The 16,274-nt window shown below is 43.1% G+C and overlaps 1 protein-coding gene across 1 annotated transcript in view; it reads left to right on the top strand.

The window, feature by feature from the left end:
* Window positions 1-16,274, top strand: part of WWC2 (WW and C2 domain containing 2) — a 202,246-nt gene that overhangs the window by 98,968 nt on the left and 87,004 nt on the right. The window contains exons 2-4 of the mRNA XM_064585704.1: window positions 2,000-2,109; window positions 14,230-14,433; window positions 15,232-15,308. Of these exons, the coding sequence (XP_064441774.1) occupies window positions 2,000-2,109; window positions 14,230-14,433; window positions 15,232-15,308 (391 nt within the window). The remainder of the gene's footprint in view (window positions 1-1,999; window positions 2,110-14,229; window positions 14,434-15,231; window positions 15,309-16,274) is intronic.

The following is a 16,274-nucleotide window of genomic DNA, read 5'->3' as shown; positions in this document are numbered from 1 at the left end:
GCGGCAACCTTTTCGACCTCAACTGCAGCAACTTCTTCCTAGAAACATCGCCAAAGGCACGGGAAGCAAGGGCAAAAATGAACTATTGGGACTTCATCAAGATAAAAAGCTTTTGCACAGCAAAAGAAACAGTCAACAAAACCAAAAGACAACCGACAGAATGGGAGAAGATATTTGCAAATGACGTATCAGATAAAGGGCTAGTATCCAAAATCTATAAAGAACTCATCAAACTCAACACCCAAAGAACAAATGATCCAATCAAGAAATGGGCAGAAGACATGAACAGACATTTTTCCAAAGAAGATATCCGAACGGCCAACAGACACATGAAAAAGTGCTCAACATCGCTTGGCATCAGGGAAATCCAAATCAAAACCTCAATGAGATACCACCTCACACCAGTCAGAATGGCTAAAATTAACAAGTCAGGAAATGACAGATGTTGGCGGGGATGCGGAGAAAGGGGAACCCTCCTACACTGTTGGTGGGAATGCAGGCTGGTGCAGCTGCTCTGGAAAACAGTTTGGAGGTTCCTCAAAAAGTTGAAAATAGAGCTACCGTACGACCCAGCAATTGCACTACTGGGTATTTACCCCAAAGATACAAATGTAGGGATTCAAAGGGGTACATGCACCCCGATGTTTATAGCCCCGTTGTCCACCATAGCCAAACTATGGAAAGAGCCAAGATGTCCATTGACAGATGAATGGATAAAGAAGATGTGGTGTATATATACACAATGGAATATTATGCAGCCATCAAAAGGAATGAAATCTTGCCATTTGCAACGACGTGGGTGGAACTGGAGGGTATTATGCTGAGTGAAATAAGTCAATCAGAGAAAGACATGTATCATATGATCTCACTGGTATGAGGAATTCTTAATCTCAGGACACAAACTGAGGGTTGCTGGAGTGGGGGGTGGGGTGGGAGGGATGGGGTGGCTGGGTGATAGACATTGGGGAGGGTATGTGCTATGGTGAGCACTGAGAATTGTGTAAGACTGTTGAATTGCAGATCTGTACCTCTGGAACAAACAATACATTATATGTTAAAAAAAAAAAAAGAAGAACGTAACAGGAAGGGAAAAATGAAGGGAGGGGGAATCGGAGGGGGAGACGAACCATGAGAGACTATGGACTCTGAGAGACAAACTGAGGGTTCTAGAGGGGAGGGGATTGGGGAGATGGGTTAGCCTGGTGATGGGTATTAAAGAGGGCACGTACTGCAAGGAGCACTGGGTGTTATACGCAAACAATGAATCATGGAACACTACGTCAAAAACTAATGATGTAATGTATGGTGATTAACATAACAATAAAATTTAAAAAAAAAAGAAAGCATAAGGCAGCTTCAAAGGTAACATCACATTGATACCTAAGTATTTTGTGTGTTTGGTTCCATTAAAAATTGTGTTGAGTGACTGGTATGTGTAAGATACTTACAAAAATAAAATATACTTGTCCCTCCTGTCATAGTGGACCCCACATTCAAGTAAGTGTTCAGTTAATTTATACAAGAGCATCTAAATCTAGAATTAGTGTAGCCTGATACGTATCTTGTCTTAGAGTTACTGGTGTGATGATTTCCATGATGCCAGGATTTGAATCCCGGGACAAATTCTTCTTTGTCATGGGAGAGCCATTTAGTGGAGAGCTGGAGCAGGGTCCCGGGCCTCCTTACTGTCAGCTTGGACTTCTCCCTGATTTAAAATGGCCTTACTTATTTATTGTATGGATTTATTTCCTAGTCTTAAGCTGTGAACTTTGCAAAGGGTATTATGACTTAACTTTTTTGGATATTCATCTCTGTATTTTATCCTCGTTTTTTTTTTTTCCCATTAAGATTTCAAACACAGCAGTGCAAACTCTAGACACAATTGAGAACAAAACGGAAATGCCACCTAGACACGTCTTCATTGTGGTTAGGGTACCGAATTTTGACCTATGTTGTTTGATGGAAAGAATCACCGTGCATTTATTCTGGTCTGTTGCAGGTTAACGAAGCCCTTGTCATTTGCTGATTGTGTTGGGGATGAGCTGCCGTGGGGCTGGGAAGCAGGGTTTGACCCACAGATTGGCGTCTACTACATCGATCATGTCAACAGTAAGTTTTTCTTTTTTGTAAAAGTACCCCCCCCCCAAATCTGGATCATACAAAAGGGTAAACTCTCTACAAAGTGAATTTTTTTATTTTAAACCCCACTTTCTCAGTGACTGATATTACCTGAAATGCCCGTTTTGGAATCTGGGGCATGTATGTACATTGGGCTTATGGGGGCAGAGACAGAGAAATGAATCTGTCTGTCTGTGTGTCTGTCTGCGTGGTAGGGGGTGAGTGTTCTCGAGCGCAGGTGTGGGGGCCAGTGGAGACCATGAGCTGTCCCATGACCACTGCCCTTCAGAGTGGGGTTCCTCCTTTTCTTGTCCTTGCCACAGAGTTGGGCATGCTGGGCACGCCGCGTACAGCCAGGTCCAGCGGCTTCGTGTGTGCTATGGTGGGAAGGGGGGCGACTGACATCAGCCCCTCTCGAAGATGCAGCTGTACCGTGGAAGAGACTAAACCCTTGTTTTGTTTTGTTTCCTGATTTCTTTGTGGTTGTAAGGGGAGCACCTCTCATTTTAACAGCTTTTTAATCTGTCAGATCACTGGCAAGGTAAGGCTAGGCAGAGGATTGCTGTGACCATGAACAACTTTTTAAAAACACATACTCGGAGTATTGTTTATATGTCTGTGTGTGTGTGAGTGTAAGTGTGAGTGTGTGTATATTTACTCCCTACCCATCCCTTTAAAAAATTTATTCAGATGGATGCATGTAATACTCACTGATACGCATTTTGCTTATTTCACTTAAAAGTGAGGATCTTGAGGGGCGCTTGGATGGCTCAGTTGGTGAAGTGTCTGCCTCTGGCTCAGGTCATAACCTCGGGGTCCTGGGATCGAGCCCGGTGTCGGGCTCCCTGCTCGGCAGGGAGTCTGCTTCTCTCTCTCCTCCCTCTTTGTGCTCTCTCTCAGTATCTCTGTCTCTCTCAAATAAATAAATAAAATCTTAAAAAAAATAAGGATTTTGAGTAATATATAATGATTTATACTCTGTTATCTTATTTCTCATAGGTCTATTATATTAAAAATTTACATAATATAGTACTCTTTGGGGCACCTGGGTGGCTCAGTCGGTTCAGTGTCTGGCTTTGGCTCAGGTCATGATCTCAGGGTCCTGAGACTGGGTCCCACATCGGGCTCCCTACTCAGCGGAGAGTCCGTTTCTCCCTCTGCCTCTGCCGCTCCCCCTGCTCGTGCTCTTGCTCTCTCACGCTCACTCTCTCTCAAATAAATAAATACAACCTTTAAAAAACATATATAGTGCTCTTTAATATCTTTAAGAATAATATCGTTATAAAAAAGTATCTTATTTGATGCTTGGTTATTAGTGATGGCTTGTAGCTGCCCTCGTGTAGGTATATGATAAAGTTTTTGAGAGGCACAAAAAGCCCTTATTAATAACAGTGATCTCTTAGAAACCTAAGAATGTTCAATATATAAAATCTGCTCACAGCACTTACATCAAATTTGAGAAAATATCCCCCCACTGATTCTCTGTCAGGGTCTTTTTTTGATCTGAGCAAATCCTCACCTCCCAGGATGATTGGGAAGGGTTCCAGAACTGATGGAGCTGCCCCACTCATGCCTGACATCTGCAGAGGCTGAAGGCGTGGGGTGCTTGCTGAGGTGGGGGAGAAGGCTTTGTGCCCCCCGGCGGTCTGCTGGGAGGCTCCAGTCCCAGTGCGGTTGGGACACAGGACTGGCTTCCAGCAGTTCACACTGCGAGGAGGGGCTCTGCCTGGGAGACCACCGAGAGTGGACAGTAAAATGCTTCCCCTCAACCCAGCGGCAGCCGGCGAGCTGGACAAGAGGGCAGTTAGGATGCCGGCATGGGGGGTGTTTGTTACCGCGCGGTGGGCGTGCAGGTGGCATGGTGAGTCACTGCGCGCTGGAGGGCTGAAAGTTGTCCCGTCCTCACACGAAGATGGGATGGAGGGATGGAAGGAGCAAGGACTTGGAAGAATTAAGTCAGTCTTTCAGCGAACACAGATAGCTCGTAATCTCTTGGAGGAGAACATCTGGCGCATAGAGTTTGGGAACCATTGTTTATGCACACATTAGTTCAATGTAACTACAAGTAATAGTTTCTGTAAGCTTTACTGGCTTGTAAAATATGATTAGAAGAAATGTGACTTTTGTGTAGAGACATCTCTCCCTGAAAGCTTGTACAGATCCCATGAAGAATTCATCATTGTGGGTTTTAAAGTTAGCTTTCATTTTTATATTTTTTAGTAAACCTTTCTTGATTGTATTGTTATTTGTGGGTTTTATTGCTTATCAATGATCAACATCCAAATATTTTAATGTTACAATGGAAGGGACTACTTTTGGTAAGATTCAGTTCATTTTGAAGTTGAAACTCCTGATGTCATTGCAAATAAATAATTCAGTGGACTATCCAGAGTGTATAACTATTTAAATAGCACTTTCATACAAGTTTAGCTTTTTTTTCCTTAAATAGTATTTATGGAAGCAGAAACAAACTTCCCTGTCCTGGTTCGACAGAACCAGGCTCTCATGGCCCTGAAATGAGAAGCTTGATTCCCTCAGCTTCCCTCTGGCTACCTGTAGAGTCTCAGGTTCCTAAAGCCACCTTTCGGGCTTCCCTTCTATCTCAGTGGAAAAGGGGTTCTCCTGGACCCCCACCCCCAAGAGCCCTCTGAATAGCTTTTATTTTTTGTTTTATTTTTTAAAGATTTTATGTATTTATTTGAAAGAGAGAGAGGTGGTGAGAGAGACTATGAGTGGGGAGGAGAGGGAAAAGCAGACTCCCCACGAGCAGGGAGCCTGACGTGGGACTCGATCCCAGGACCCCGGGATCATGACCTGAACCGAAGGCAGATCCTCAACCGACTGAGCCACCCAGGCGCCCCTCTTAATAACTTTTATGTCCCATCCTTCTCTTTCGTTTCTTTACCCATCATTTTCTGGTTTTAAAAATTTCTCCCAGCATTTCTTTATCTAGTGGTTCTTTTGTCTTCATATTTAAACACTGGAAACTCTCAAAATGAAACCAAACCAAAACTACCAAAAGAAACAAATAACAGTTCTCTCTCCCCAACCCCCATTTGTACTCAAAAACCGTCTTTCAGCCCGAATCCCTCACCAGCTGTAGCCCTCTCTTTTCCCCTCCACCGAGAAGCTTGCTTGAACTGCACTGTGGACATTGGTCTCCGTCTTGTCACAGAGACTGGGCTCACCTGAGACCCCACAAATGGTCACATCCAAACAACACCTCTTCCTTCATCCGACAAAAGTCTCTTGCCACCGTGGGTTATTTCCTCTTCTACTTTACTCCTTTGGATTTCACCATACCTTCTATTGGAATTTCTTTCTTTCTTTTTTTTTTTTACCATACCCCACTGCTCTTACCCCCTTTCCTTTTGCCTGTCCCCGGCGTCAAGATTTCTGTAGTCACCTTCTGTCTGCAGCCTGCAGATCCCCTTGGGTGATGACCTCAGTTACTTCCTGAGGCCGATGGCTGCCAAATGGGTCTTGTAAGTCTTGTCCCGGGTTCCAGATGCACGCAGTTGATTCTTACGAGGTGGCTCTTTCCAGTCTGCCCCCACTAGCGTGCCCTCCACCGGCTTGCCCTGCCACTGGAGGACGTTGTCCCTGTGTCGTGTGCTTCCTTGGCTTTCTGCCTCCCTTTGTGACATTTGGTTCCAGCCCTGAACGCTCTCTGCCCAGCGCCTGGGCCCTCCCTTGTGGCCACGTCTGTCCAGGGCCCCTCTGCCCAGGCCTCGCTGCTTCCCACCAGCCTTCTCAGGCATGCAGGTCCCCGCCCCCGTTCCGAATAAGGTGCCCTGTCCAGGTATTTCTGTAGTGCCAGGCGCCTAGGGATTTTTAAAAAAACATTTGTCACATTGCATTTAAATTCTTTATTTGTCTGTTTTCCTCACTAAATTGTGAGCTTCTTATGGACAGTGACTGCAGCTTCATTTCTTTATCCTTGGGTAGCTCATATTATGACGAACTCTTAAACGTTAGAAGGACGGAAGAGCTTTATTGTTTAACTCGCACACTGAAAGCTTTCTGTTTGTTTTTGAAGAAAGTAAAGTTCAAGGATAAATTATGCTTCAGAGCGTACCCTTCTGAATATTTAAAAACTTAATTGTTAGAATACAGGTTTTTAAGTCTACCATTTTGCTTTAGTGCGATAATGGTATCCCAGTGGCCTGATGGATTTACTGTGCCCTAAAGTGCCCAAATTACCCACAGCAAGTAGTTTTCCCACTAAAAAGGATCTGGTCCATTATCTCATTAATCTTAAAGACATTCCTGTGAAGTAGTTTAGGGAACAAATGGTATTACCTTCTCATAACAGCTGGTCCACACATATGTTGTGTCTTGACATTGTATAGTTTCAGCATTATTTTCTCTTTATTTACAAAAAAAAGAGAAAATGAAATAAAGCCTGTTTGGCTGTTTAATACTATTTCTGTGTAACACTATTAAATATCTAGGTGTAAAAGATTTGACCTTGACAATGAGTATCTTCAGCCTTAAGTGTTTTATGATAGAATTCTTTAGTGAGTTTGTGTGGAGTGGGGGTATAGATATTGGTGGGGGATGTTTGTAACTAAAAGGTAATTATGAAGTGCTGTTTATAAGGTTTTGATATTATCACCATAAGTAGAAATAAATCACTTTTTGGGTAGCTTTAGAGTTGTACCTTAATTTTTTTGTCTTTCTTTTGGTAATGGAGGTCTCATTTACATTAAAAAAAACACACAGCTTTTACGTGTGCATTTCAGTGAATTGTGGCAAATGTATAAATCTTTTGTAACTGCCTGTCCAGTCAAGATGCATCTCATCATCTCATCATCCCAGTAAGTTCGTTCCTGTCCCCTTCCCCACTGCTGCAGATTGTTCTGATTTCTGTCACAGTGGCTTAGTTTTGCCTGTTCTAGAACTTCATATAAACTGAGTACATTCGAGTCTGTGGATGGAATCTTTCACTCAACGTATTTTTAAAGGAAAAGACTGCTGATACAATATTGTGGATGAATACTCATAGTACCTTTATCTTGATAAAGAACCCGTATCTGGATCATATAAGGAACTCCTGAAAATCAACATTAAGAAGACAAATAACCCAATTTAAAAAGGGCCAGCCACCTTAGATACTTCCTCAACTCTCTTCTCTGTCATCTGGCTCCCGTAGAGCCTCTTTTCCTGGTATTCTAGCAAGTACGATGTGGCCTCAACCTCGCCACACACTATCGAATGCTGCTCAGGACTGCCTGGGTGTCAGGACGGAGTGGAGAGCAGAGGAGCCTGCGGTGGGCTTCCACCCACCTCCAACCACCAGCCGCTGTTGCCTGCCGTGGGGCTGCAGCCCATTCCTGGGCTTCTCTGGGATGGTCGTGGACGCCCCCTCGGTCCTCTGACAAGATGGAGTGGGTTTTGTCTTGGAGCTTTTTTTGTCTGTCCCCATTTCAGTACCCATGGATATGGGAAATACCAGAGGTAAGGGGCATATAAAACAGCAACAAAATAGGACTTATTGCTGTACCGTTGTTCTCTGAGTTCCAGCTTCCTTCCACAGTCCTCCTTGCTCTTGCTTACTGTGTAGCGTCTTCCTTTGATTGTTTTATGTACACGGTCCTTGCTGCTGGTGGTTGTCGTTTTGTTTCGCTTTGCTGTGCTTGGTTTTTAGTTGTAATCAGAGGGAGAGATTGGATAGCACACGCTTACTCCATATTACTTGCCCCGAACTCCTCTGCGTTAGTTTTGAAGAATCCCAGGTTGTGTTTAAATTTCATGAAAATTCCTCAAGTGTGTGTAATATTTCATATGGAGCTGTTTCCTTTAGAAGAAGGGAAATAAATTTGGGGCCCAACTATTTCATCTCTGTCATAATTCACCCTTTATATTTTCCTGGGAGGATAAACTATTAAGTTATTTTATAAAGAAAATTTTTAGATACTTAAAACATCCAAGTAAAACCTATGACGGTGGTGGTGATACAGATTTTTAGTGAGTGTAACTAACAGTTGTTAGCATCACGAATCTGTGTAATGATCTGCATGTTTCATAGAATTGTCACTTCGGGGGTCTAGTCCCAATCACAGTTGTCCCTTCCTTCCATCTAGATGGAGGGTGACGAAGATGACGGTGCCCTTCTTCCTGCACCTGGAACCTTCCTTCCTGCAGAACGCTCCTTCTGTCTCCCCTCATTTGCTGTATCGAGTGTCCCCATATCTTGTCATCCTCGAAGATGTGACCTCACCCTCATGCCCCCCCATGCCATCCTTATCTCTACAGCATTATTCTTCTTTGCCATTACCATATGAGCGACGCTTCTGCCTCTATTTCTGGCTCTTGATTGTCCTAGTATTTTGTCAGACATTTCATTTATAGGACACTGCTACCTATTTTGCCCTCAAGACTTCAAAACAAACAAGTACTAAATGGGATTCTTCTGTTTTCCCTTTGACTTTATTATCTTTTGATACATTATGGTCCTCATGATTACTACATTGAAAAATTTAGAATCATTTTGTCAGTTCTCACAGATATTTATCTATAATATAATAGCAAATTTGCTCCTTTAGCTACTTCTCCACTGGCATTTTCCTAATTCAGACCCTCATTATGCCTTTTGTTTCTTTCTCTTTTTTTAAAAAAAAAATTTTATAAAAGTAATGCATATGTATAGGAAAAAAGTAGAAAATACAGATAAATAAAAGGAAGAAAGAATATCCATATTCACACAACCCAAAGAGAACTAAGTATTCTAAATCTCTTAGTGTGTATCCTTCCAGACTTCTTCATTTTGATACACACACACAGAGTTTTAAATATTTTTCTCTCTAAAATTTTTGATATCTCAAGTGGGATTATATTATACGTATGATTTTATAAACTTTTTTCGCTTAACATATAATCTTTTATTAAAAAATTTTCTGCACAATCATATTGAGTCTTTTGGAGACTTAGTCGAGCTCTGTAGAGACAGTAGAACCTCACATTTCTGTCAGATAATATTCCTCAAATACAGCTAAGGTCTTTCCTGGCTGTCCTAGAACCTTTGTGGCACACCATCGCTTACAAAATGAGTTTCATATTTATTAACCTGGTGTCCAAGAAACCGCAGGCTAGTCCCTCTTGGAGTAGTAGTGGGGAAGAGGTGAGACAACATAGCCGAGTGTGGGAAGAACCGCTGTTGGGCTGGCAGAACAAGCGAGAACAAGTAGAAGGACCCTCTCTATTCTGAAGGCATAGCTGTGACTGCTAGAGACAGTGCTTTGAGCTGATACCCAAAGAATGACTTAGTTAGCCAGGCCAGGAGAAGAAGGGGCTGGGGTTGGGCTTGGGGGTTGGGAGGATACCCTCTCAGAAGAAGAGAGATCACAAGTTAATGCCAAAGGTCTAGAGAGGCCCCAGAAAGCAGGGCTTGATGGAAGGAAGAAATTCGGTGCCTCTGAAGGCTGGTGTGTGTGTTTGTGGGGGCCTTGGGGGGTGGCTGTAAAAGTAAAGGGCTGGTCCTGAAGGGCCATTTCTGGAACCTTTCAGAGCCTTGTTCCATCACTGCCTATTGCATGGAACCTTCCTTTTTTAGCCAGAGAAAACCCCGTGTCTAAATTGCCATGGCTCTTGGCCTTCCTCCTCTCAAAGCTTTTATCACTTTTTACTGGACAAACTCATTGTGTGTGTGTTTTTTTTAATTCGTGTGTCACAATTTCTTCTATATTTTGTAAGTTCCTTGGAAGGAGGGCCTCACACCCGAACATCTCATTTCACCTATATTGCATGTAGTAGGTGGTCAGTACTTGTCTGCGGAAGTAACAACATAATAAGCTCAGCAGGTAGTTTCTAAGAAGAAAGAGAAGGACAATTACTCATACTTGCATCACCTGTTCTTCCTGAACACAGCAGAAAGAACAGAAATAGGCATGACAGACGGGGATCATACTCTTCAAGAATCTAATGTCAGGGCGCCTGGGTGGCTCAGTTGTTAGGCGTCTGCCTTCGGCTCAGGTCATGATCCCAGGGTCCTGGGATCGAGCCCCGCATCGGGCTCCCTGCTCAGCGGGAAGCCTGCTTCTCCCTCTCCCACTCCCCCTGCTTGTGTTCCTGCTCTCGCTGTCTCTCTCTGTCAAATAAATAAACAAAATCTTAAAAAAAAAAAAAAAAAAGAATCTAATGTCATCTTCCATGATAAGCTCTTGTAACTCACAACCTGTTCTCTGTCTATAAAGCTCCACATCTGAAACTGATGGAGTGCGAATCCCCTTCAGGTATGGGACGTTGCCACAGACATCATGCGAATTATATTGCTTTCTAATACAGTGATTTCTCAAGGTCACCAGGTCTTAATACAAAAATACCACATTTTTATAATATCTTTTTAATATTTACATTTAATAAATATTCTTTACAACTCCATTCAGCAAATACAGGCGAAGGAGGTGAAGCACAATCCTGCTTTATGAAGCCTTCTTCTGAGGTGCCTCTGGGAACCCTCTTTTGTAGCTCACATTTGCATTGTACAGCATTTCAGAAACGTAAACGTTCCCACTGAAGCTCATGTAGCATACAGTATTTAAACCAGCCTACCGGAGTGTTCCTGCTGATCTATCCAAATAAATGCAGATCGTTTTTTGTTTGGTTTGGTTTTGTTTTTTAAGATTTTTTTTTTTAAGATTTTATTTATTTATTTGACACAAAGAGAGACAGCAAGAGAGGGCACACAAGCAGGGGGAGTGGGAGAGGGAGAAGTGGGCTCCCCGCAGAGCGGGGAGCCCGATGCGGGGCTCGATCCCAGGACCCTGGGATCATGACCTGAGCCGAAGTCAGATGCTAAACGACTGGGCCACCCAGGCGCCCCTGTTTTTTAAGATTTTAAGAAATTTTTATTTATTTATTTGAGAGAGAGAGCATGAGCAAGGAGGAGAGGCAGAGAGAAAAGCAGACTCCCCACTGAGCCGGGAGCCTGACACAGGACTTGATCCCAGGACCCTGGCTGCTTAACCAACTGAGCCACCCAGGTGCCCCAATGCTGATCGTTTATTATTATTATTATTATTATTGTTATTATTATTATACTTTATTCATTTCAGGGTCAGTCCGTGTTACTTTCAGTGTTTTGTGGCAATTTAACTGTTGAACAGGTATCTTGTGGAAAGTATGCCAGTTCCCCAGTATGTAGGGAAAAGATGATTGGATGACACCTCTGAAGGTATTGACAGAAAACTAGGAGTACATACCTTACTCTAACTGTTATAAATTTTTCACATTTTTCATATGCATTTTGCGTTTGTAGTACCCCTTTGGTTGTCTAGTTTATTCGTTCTGTATCTCACTATAACATATTATCTCAAAACTTAGTGGCTCAAAATACATTTATTACCTCATGGTTCCTGTGTGTCATGAATCCAAGCAAGGCTCAGTGGAATCTTCTAGCTCACGGTCTCACAGGCTGGCTGTCCTCAAGGTGGTAGCCAGGCACAACTGGAGAAGGATCCGCTTTCACGCTCACTCACATGGTTGTTGGCAGGATTCAGTTCCCTGTTGGCTGCGGGCCAGAGGCCCCCTCATTCCTTGCCACATGGGCCTCTCCATAGGCCAGCTTACAGCATGGCAGTTGGCTTCATTACAGCAAGAACGCCAAGAAGCTCCAGGGAGGGAGGGCACGCAGAGGTGGCAGCCATAGCCTTTGGTAATCTAGTCCAGGTCCTACCCATCACGTCCTCTCTCATGTATTCATTGGAAGCAGATCACTAGGTCTAGCCCGTATTCCTGGGGCCAGAGTACGAGGAGGTGAGGATTATTGCAGGTCAGCTACAGTTAGGAAAGCTTTTTTAAGACCATAAATTTCCATTTGGTAGAGGATGAGTTCTGTACTTTGAGTCAGCTTGCAGTTGTATGTTGGAAATGAATATAAATATTACATGTTTGTATAGCCAGACACCTGAGTTATAATGAATATGTTAAACTGAGAAGTTTTGGCTCTTACTGGCTGGTGTCTGCCCATTCTCCTTATTCTCCAGATGGGGAGGCTGCCCCACCGTGCTGATGTCCATCAAGGCTGAAGGGGCTGTCCGATCAGGACTATTCCCTCCTGCATCTCTTTAGACATTGACTCCAAGCATATTTTTTTCTCATAATTACATGAGATACACCTCTTTTGTGTGTTGAAATACATCTTTAAAAATGAGCGTTCAAAATACTACGGTAGAGGAAGCTCAACTTTTGTTCCCAGTGGCTGTGAAGTGAGGGTTCCTGGCCTGAGGCAGTGGTTCCAGTGTATCTGGCTGACCCAGGCCATTTTTGTTAATCACTCAGGACCTCTCTAAGCCCTGAGGGGACCCAGGCTTCCCAGCCCGAACCACCTCAGTTTAGTGTTATCCCTTATCCTTAGAGACCAGGGTAGTTAGACATTTCCAGAACCAGCCTGGCCCCTAAAGATTCTTGTGTCCACATCAGATCACCTCATATCATTGTCTGGGTTTTGACTTAAAACCCTACAACAAAGGTTGCAGCCTTTGGGGCCAACCAGAAACATGGACATTAAGACTGAGAGTCACACACAAAAACATTTTAAACGCAGTGTATGTCCCTGGACATTCCAGCAAATTTATAAATTAATTTTCCTGCCCTGATTTACCAGGAGCAGGTTCTCATATTCATACAGTGGCCAACCCATATGACCCAACTGTTTTGATAGTAAGTGATTTAATTTATAGAGGTGACTGATCGGCAGCACGAAGCGGTCAGCACCCATCAAAGGAAGTTGTATTACTCCCAGTTCCCAAGGGAAAGGGTGCATCGCCCTCACTGGGCCACAGTGGGAAGCTGCTGGGTCTGTCTGGGTCGGGCGGGAGGTAGGAGTGAAGGAGAGAGCGCAGGCCAGAGCCTCTGTTGGAGGAATGGGCGAGGCCGGGTAGGCAAGTTTGAGCAAGCTCAGGATTGGATAGTTTGAATAATTTCATGGAGAAGGCAGCTTGTGAGCCATTGCAGAGGAGGGCTTCTTGCAGTCTCCTGTGCAACCTTTAAACCTACCATTGCGTGGGTTCTTCCCATAGAAACTCTCATTGGGCTGGGATTTTTTTTTTTTTTTTTTTTTTTAAGAGCTCTCTGGGTGATTCTAGTATGCAAAAGGGCAGAACCAAGAACTGTGCCTTGGAGTATTCTCCAACCAGGTCTAGGGTTTGGTTCGGTTTTTTTTGGGTTTTTGGTTTGTTTTTAATGTTCAAATCCACTGTGGACTGACTGATATTTTTGTAAAATTCAATAAAAATGAGTTATTTGAGAAATGGGGAAAAGGGATAAAATGTGAGCCCAAAGATTAGTAGAGTCAACAATATACAGTAACTGTATAAAATTGCTATGAACATTTCAAAGTGTTACCTCGTGATTTCTGTCCTGGTTGTGGTGGACATGTAACTGTGTGGGACTCGTGTGGTTGGTCAGCAGAGACTCTGAGTAGTGCTGATGTCGAGGGCAACATGGCAAGAGTATCCTGTATTAAGTAAAGGGAAACATGTGCCATGGGAAGTGAATTGGGTTCAGATCACACAGGACCTTGAATGCTGGCATAAATCGTTTGGCTGTTATTCTCTAGGTATTGGGGAGCCAGAGAATTCTTGAGACGAATGGCCGGATCCCGGATCCCGGCTAAGGAAGCTTACTTTGGCAACTTTGTGTACAATGGCTTCACAGTGAGGATAATTGTTAGCAAGGATCTGAAAGGGGCTGGATGGTGTGGCGAGCCACTGGGTAAAATCAAGCAAAAACTGTTATCAGGGGCGCCTGGGTGGCTCAGTCGGTTAAGCGACTGCCTTTGGCTCAGGTCATGATCCTGGAGTCCCGGGATCGAGTCCTGCATCGGGCTCCCTGCTCGGCGGGGAGTCTGCTTCTCCCTCTGACCCTCCTCTCTCTCATGCTCTCTGTCTCTCATTCTCTCTGTCTCAAATAAATGAATAAAATCTTTAAAAAAAAAAAAAACAAAAAAAACTGTTATCAGATTTCTGGAGAGGTCACTTCATAAATACTAATGAACTGCTTAGAGGAGATAAGAATTAAAGCTAGCCACTTTTTTTTCTCAAAGCTTAAATCATCCAAAAAAAAAAAATCCTTAAATTCTAAAGAATAACCCACCTAATGTATTTTCAGAAACCACACAGATTGAAGATCCGCGAAAACAGTGGAGAGGGGAACAGGAGAAGATGCTCAAGGACTATCTCTCGGTGGCTCAGGATGCTCTCAGGACGCAGAAGGAGCTGTACCACGTGAAAGAGCAAAGACTCGCTTTGGCCCTCGATGAATACGTACGATTAAATGATGCCTACAAGGAGAAGTCAAGTTCTCACACAAGCTGTAAGTATAGCGTGACTGCTCAGACTCTGGAAATGGGGACCGAAGTGTAGCTAAGAGAAGGCCACTTGGGTTTCAGTGGAGTTTCATTTTGAGTCCTCCTTTCTAGGCAGAAAGAGTCCCCAGAAGCCACGAGAGGGGGTGAGGGCACCCCACAGACTTCTCAGCAAAACCCCTCGACTCCATTCCAGACAGAAGTCCCCACCCGCCTCATTTGTAGAGGATGAATCCCTTCTGGTTTTTGCTCCTTCCTCTGCCTGATTGCCTTTTATTTATTGATGAGTTAATTTTTACCTGTTCAGATCAAGGCAAATAATTTGGCCCCCTTTGCTACTCTTGTACAGTATTCTAGCGGGAGGTAGTGGGACTGTTGGCTGGAATGAAGTTTCTGTTGATCACCCTCTCATATCTCAGAAACTGATCATCTGGAGCTGGTTTGTCTAAAGAAGCAGTTTGGATGGGCTCAGAAGTTCTCTAAGTTTCTGGGTAATGCACAGCTCTGACAAGCTGTATGTGCTGTCAGGTCCTCAAAGAGTTTATACGTAGGCATGAAATCCAGAGAACAGTAAGCTCCATGGTCTTTATGACATTCCTCTTTCTTGAGTTTTTATAAAAAAATGATAAAGGTTTGAAGATTACTTTTTATATTTAGGTGTCTGATGAATGACAGTAAAGGAATTCTAAAGTAAGTATCCACAGAAGCATGTAAATCTTGCTTTTAGAGTTTGTAAATTCCAAGCCGAGAGCAAGTTATACAACTTGTAAAAGTTACTTTTTTTTTTTTTTTTTCTCTCCGAAAAGTATTCTCAGGATCTTCATCCAGTACTAAATATGATCCCGATATTTTAAAAGCGGAGATCTCCACTACACGATTAAGGGTAAGATTTTTTTTTTTTTTAATTGTGGTTCTCTGTTTAACATATGTATAGAATCTGAAGGTGATGGGAGGGACTTCATTGACCCCCTGTCCTCTCCATTCGGTGCCGGGGTGGCCGGCCTACCTTTATGACCACATGTTCAGTGATTGAGAATGTCCTTGTTATAGAGGCACGTGTCCCATTTATCGGCAGTTCTGTTATCTGCGGTAGGTTAAGTGTATTATATATACCTCGTAATATTAATATGACATTTACAATATACTTAGTATATTTAGTATATTAAATCAACATTCGAGTCACGGGAACTTACCTTATCATGCTCAAATGTGTCTTCCAGGGTTCAGTGTAGCGCCCACAAATCGTGTTCCCAAGTCATTCCTTCTTGAGGGTAAAACTTTACTAGTTTTTCACACTTCCTCATGGATTGTTTCCTGATCTTTACCCTAAATCTTTTTGACCACACTGCTGCTAAGACCAGAGCTGCTTTATCCTTGATTTTTGGAGTCTTAAAGACTGTTTGTCGAGTAAATACATTCATGCAGCCAGTATCTCAATCATGAAATAGATTCTTACTGTGACTCCAGACTTACCCTGCATCGTCACTGCCCTTCTCCCCAAAGTTAACACTGGCCTCAGCAACACTGTAGGTGAATTTCTTACTTGCTTCCTTTGAATTTTGCTAAAATTCAATACATGCTGCCGTATGTATTCTTTCACGGCTTCTTTTGAACAACACTCCGAGATTCATCCACATTAACCTTTCCTGCAGCAAGCATTCCACTTTGTGTACATACCGTAAATTGTTTATCTCTTCTACTGTTGAGGTACATTAGAGTTTATTCCAATTTAAATTAAAAAATGTCTTAATATACATTTCTATGATACATATCTTTTGGTGCACATAGGCACACATTTTTGTTTGTTATGAAACCAGGAGTGGAATTGCCGTGTTGGAAAATAGACAAG

Source organism: Mirounga angustirostris, unplaced genomic scaffold (assembly GCF_029215605.1).
Source record: "Mirounga angustirostris isolate CCGP_5_RB_7025 unplaced genomic scaffold, mMirAng1.0.hap1 SCAF_2, whole genome shotgun sequence".
NCBI classification, from domain to species: domain Eukaryota; kingdom Metazoa; phylum Chordata; class Mammalia; order Carnivora; family Phocidae; genus Mirounga; species Mirounga angustirostris.
This window is presented reverse-complemented; position numbering and strand designations above follow the sequence as displayed.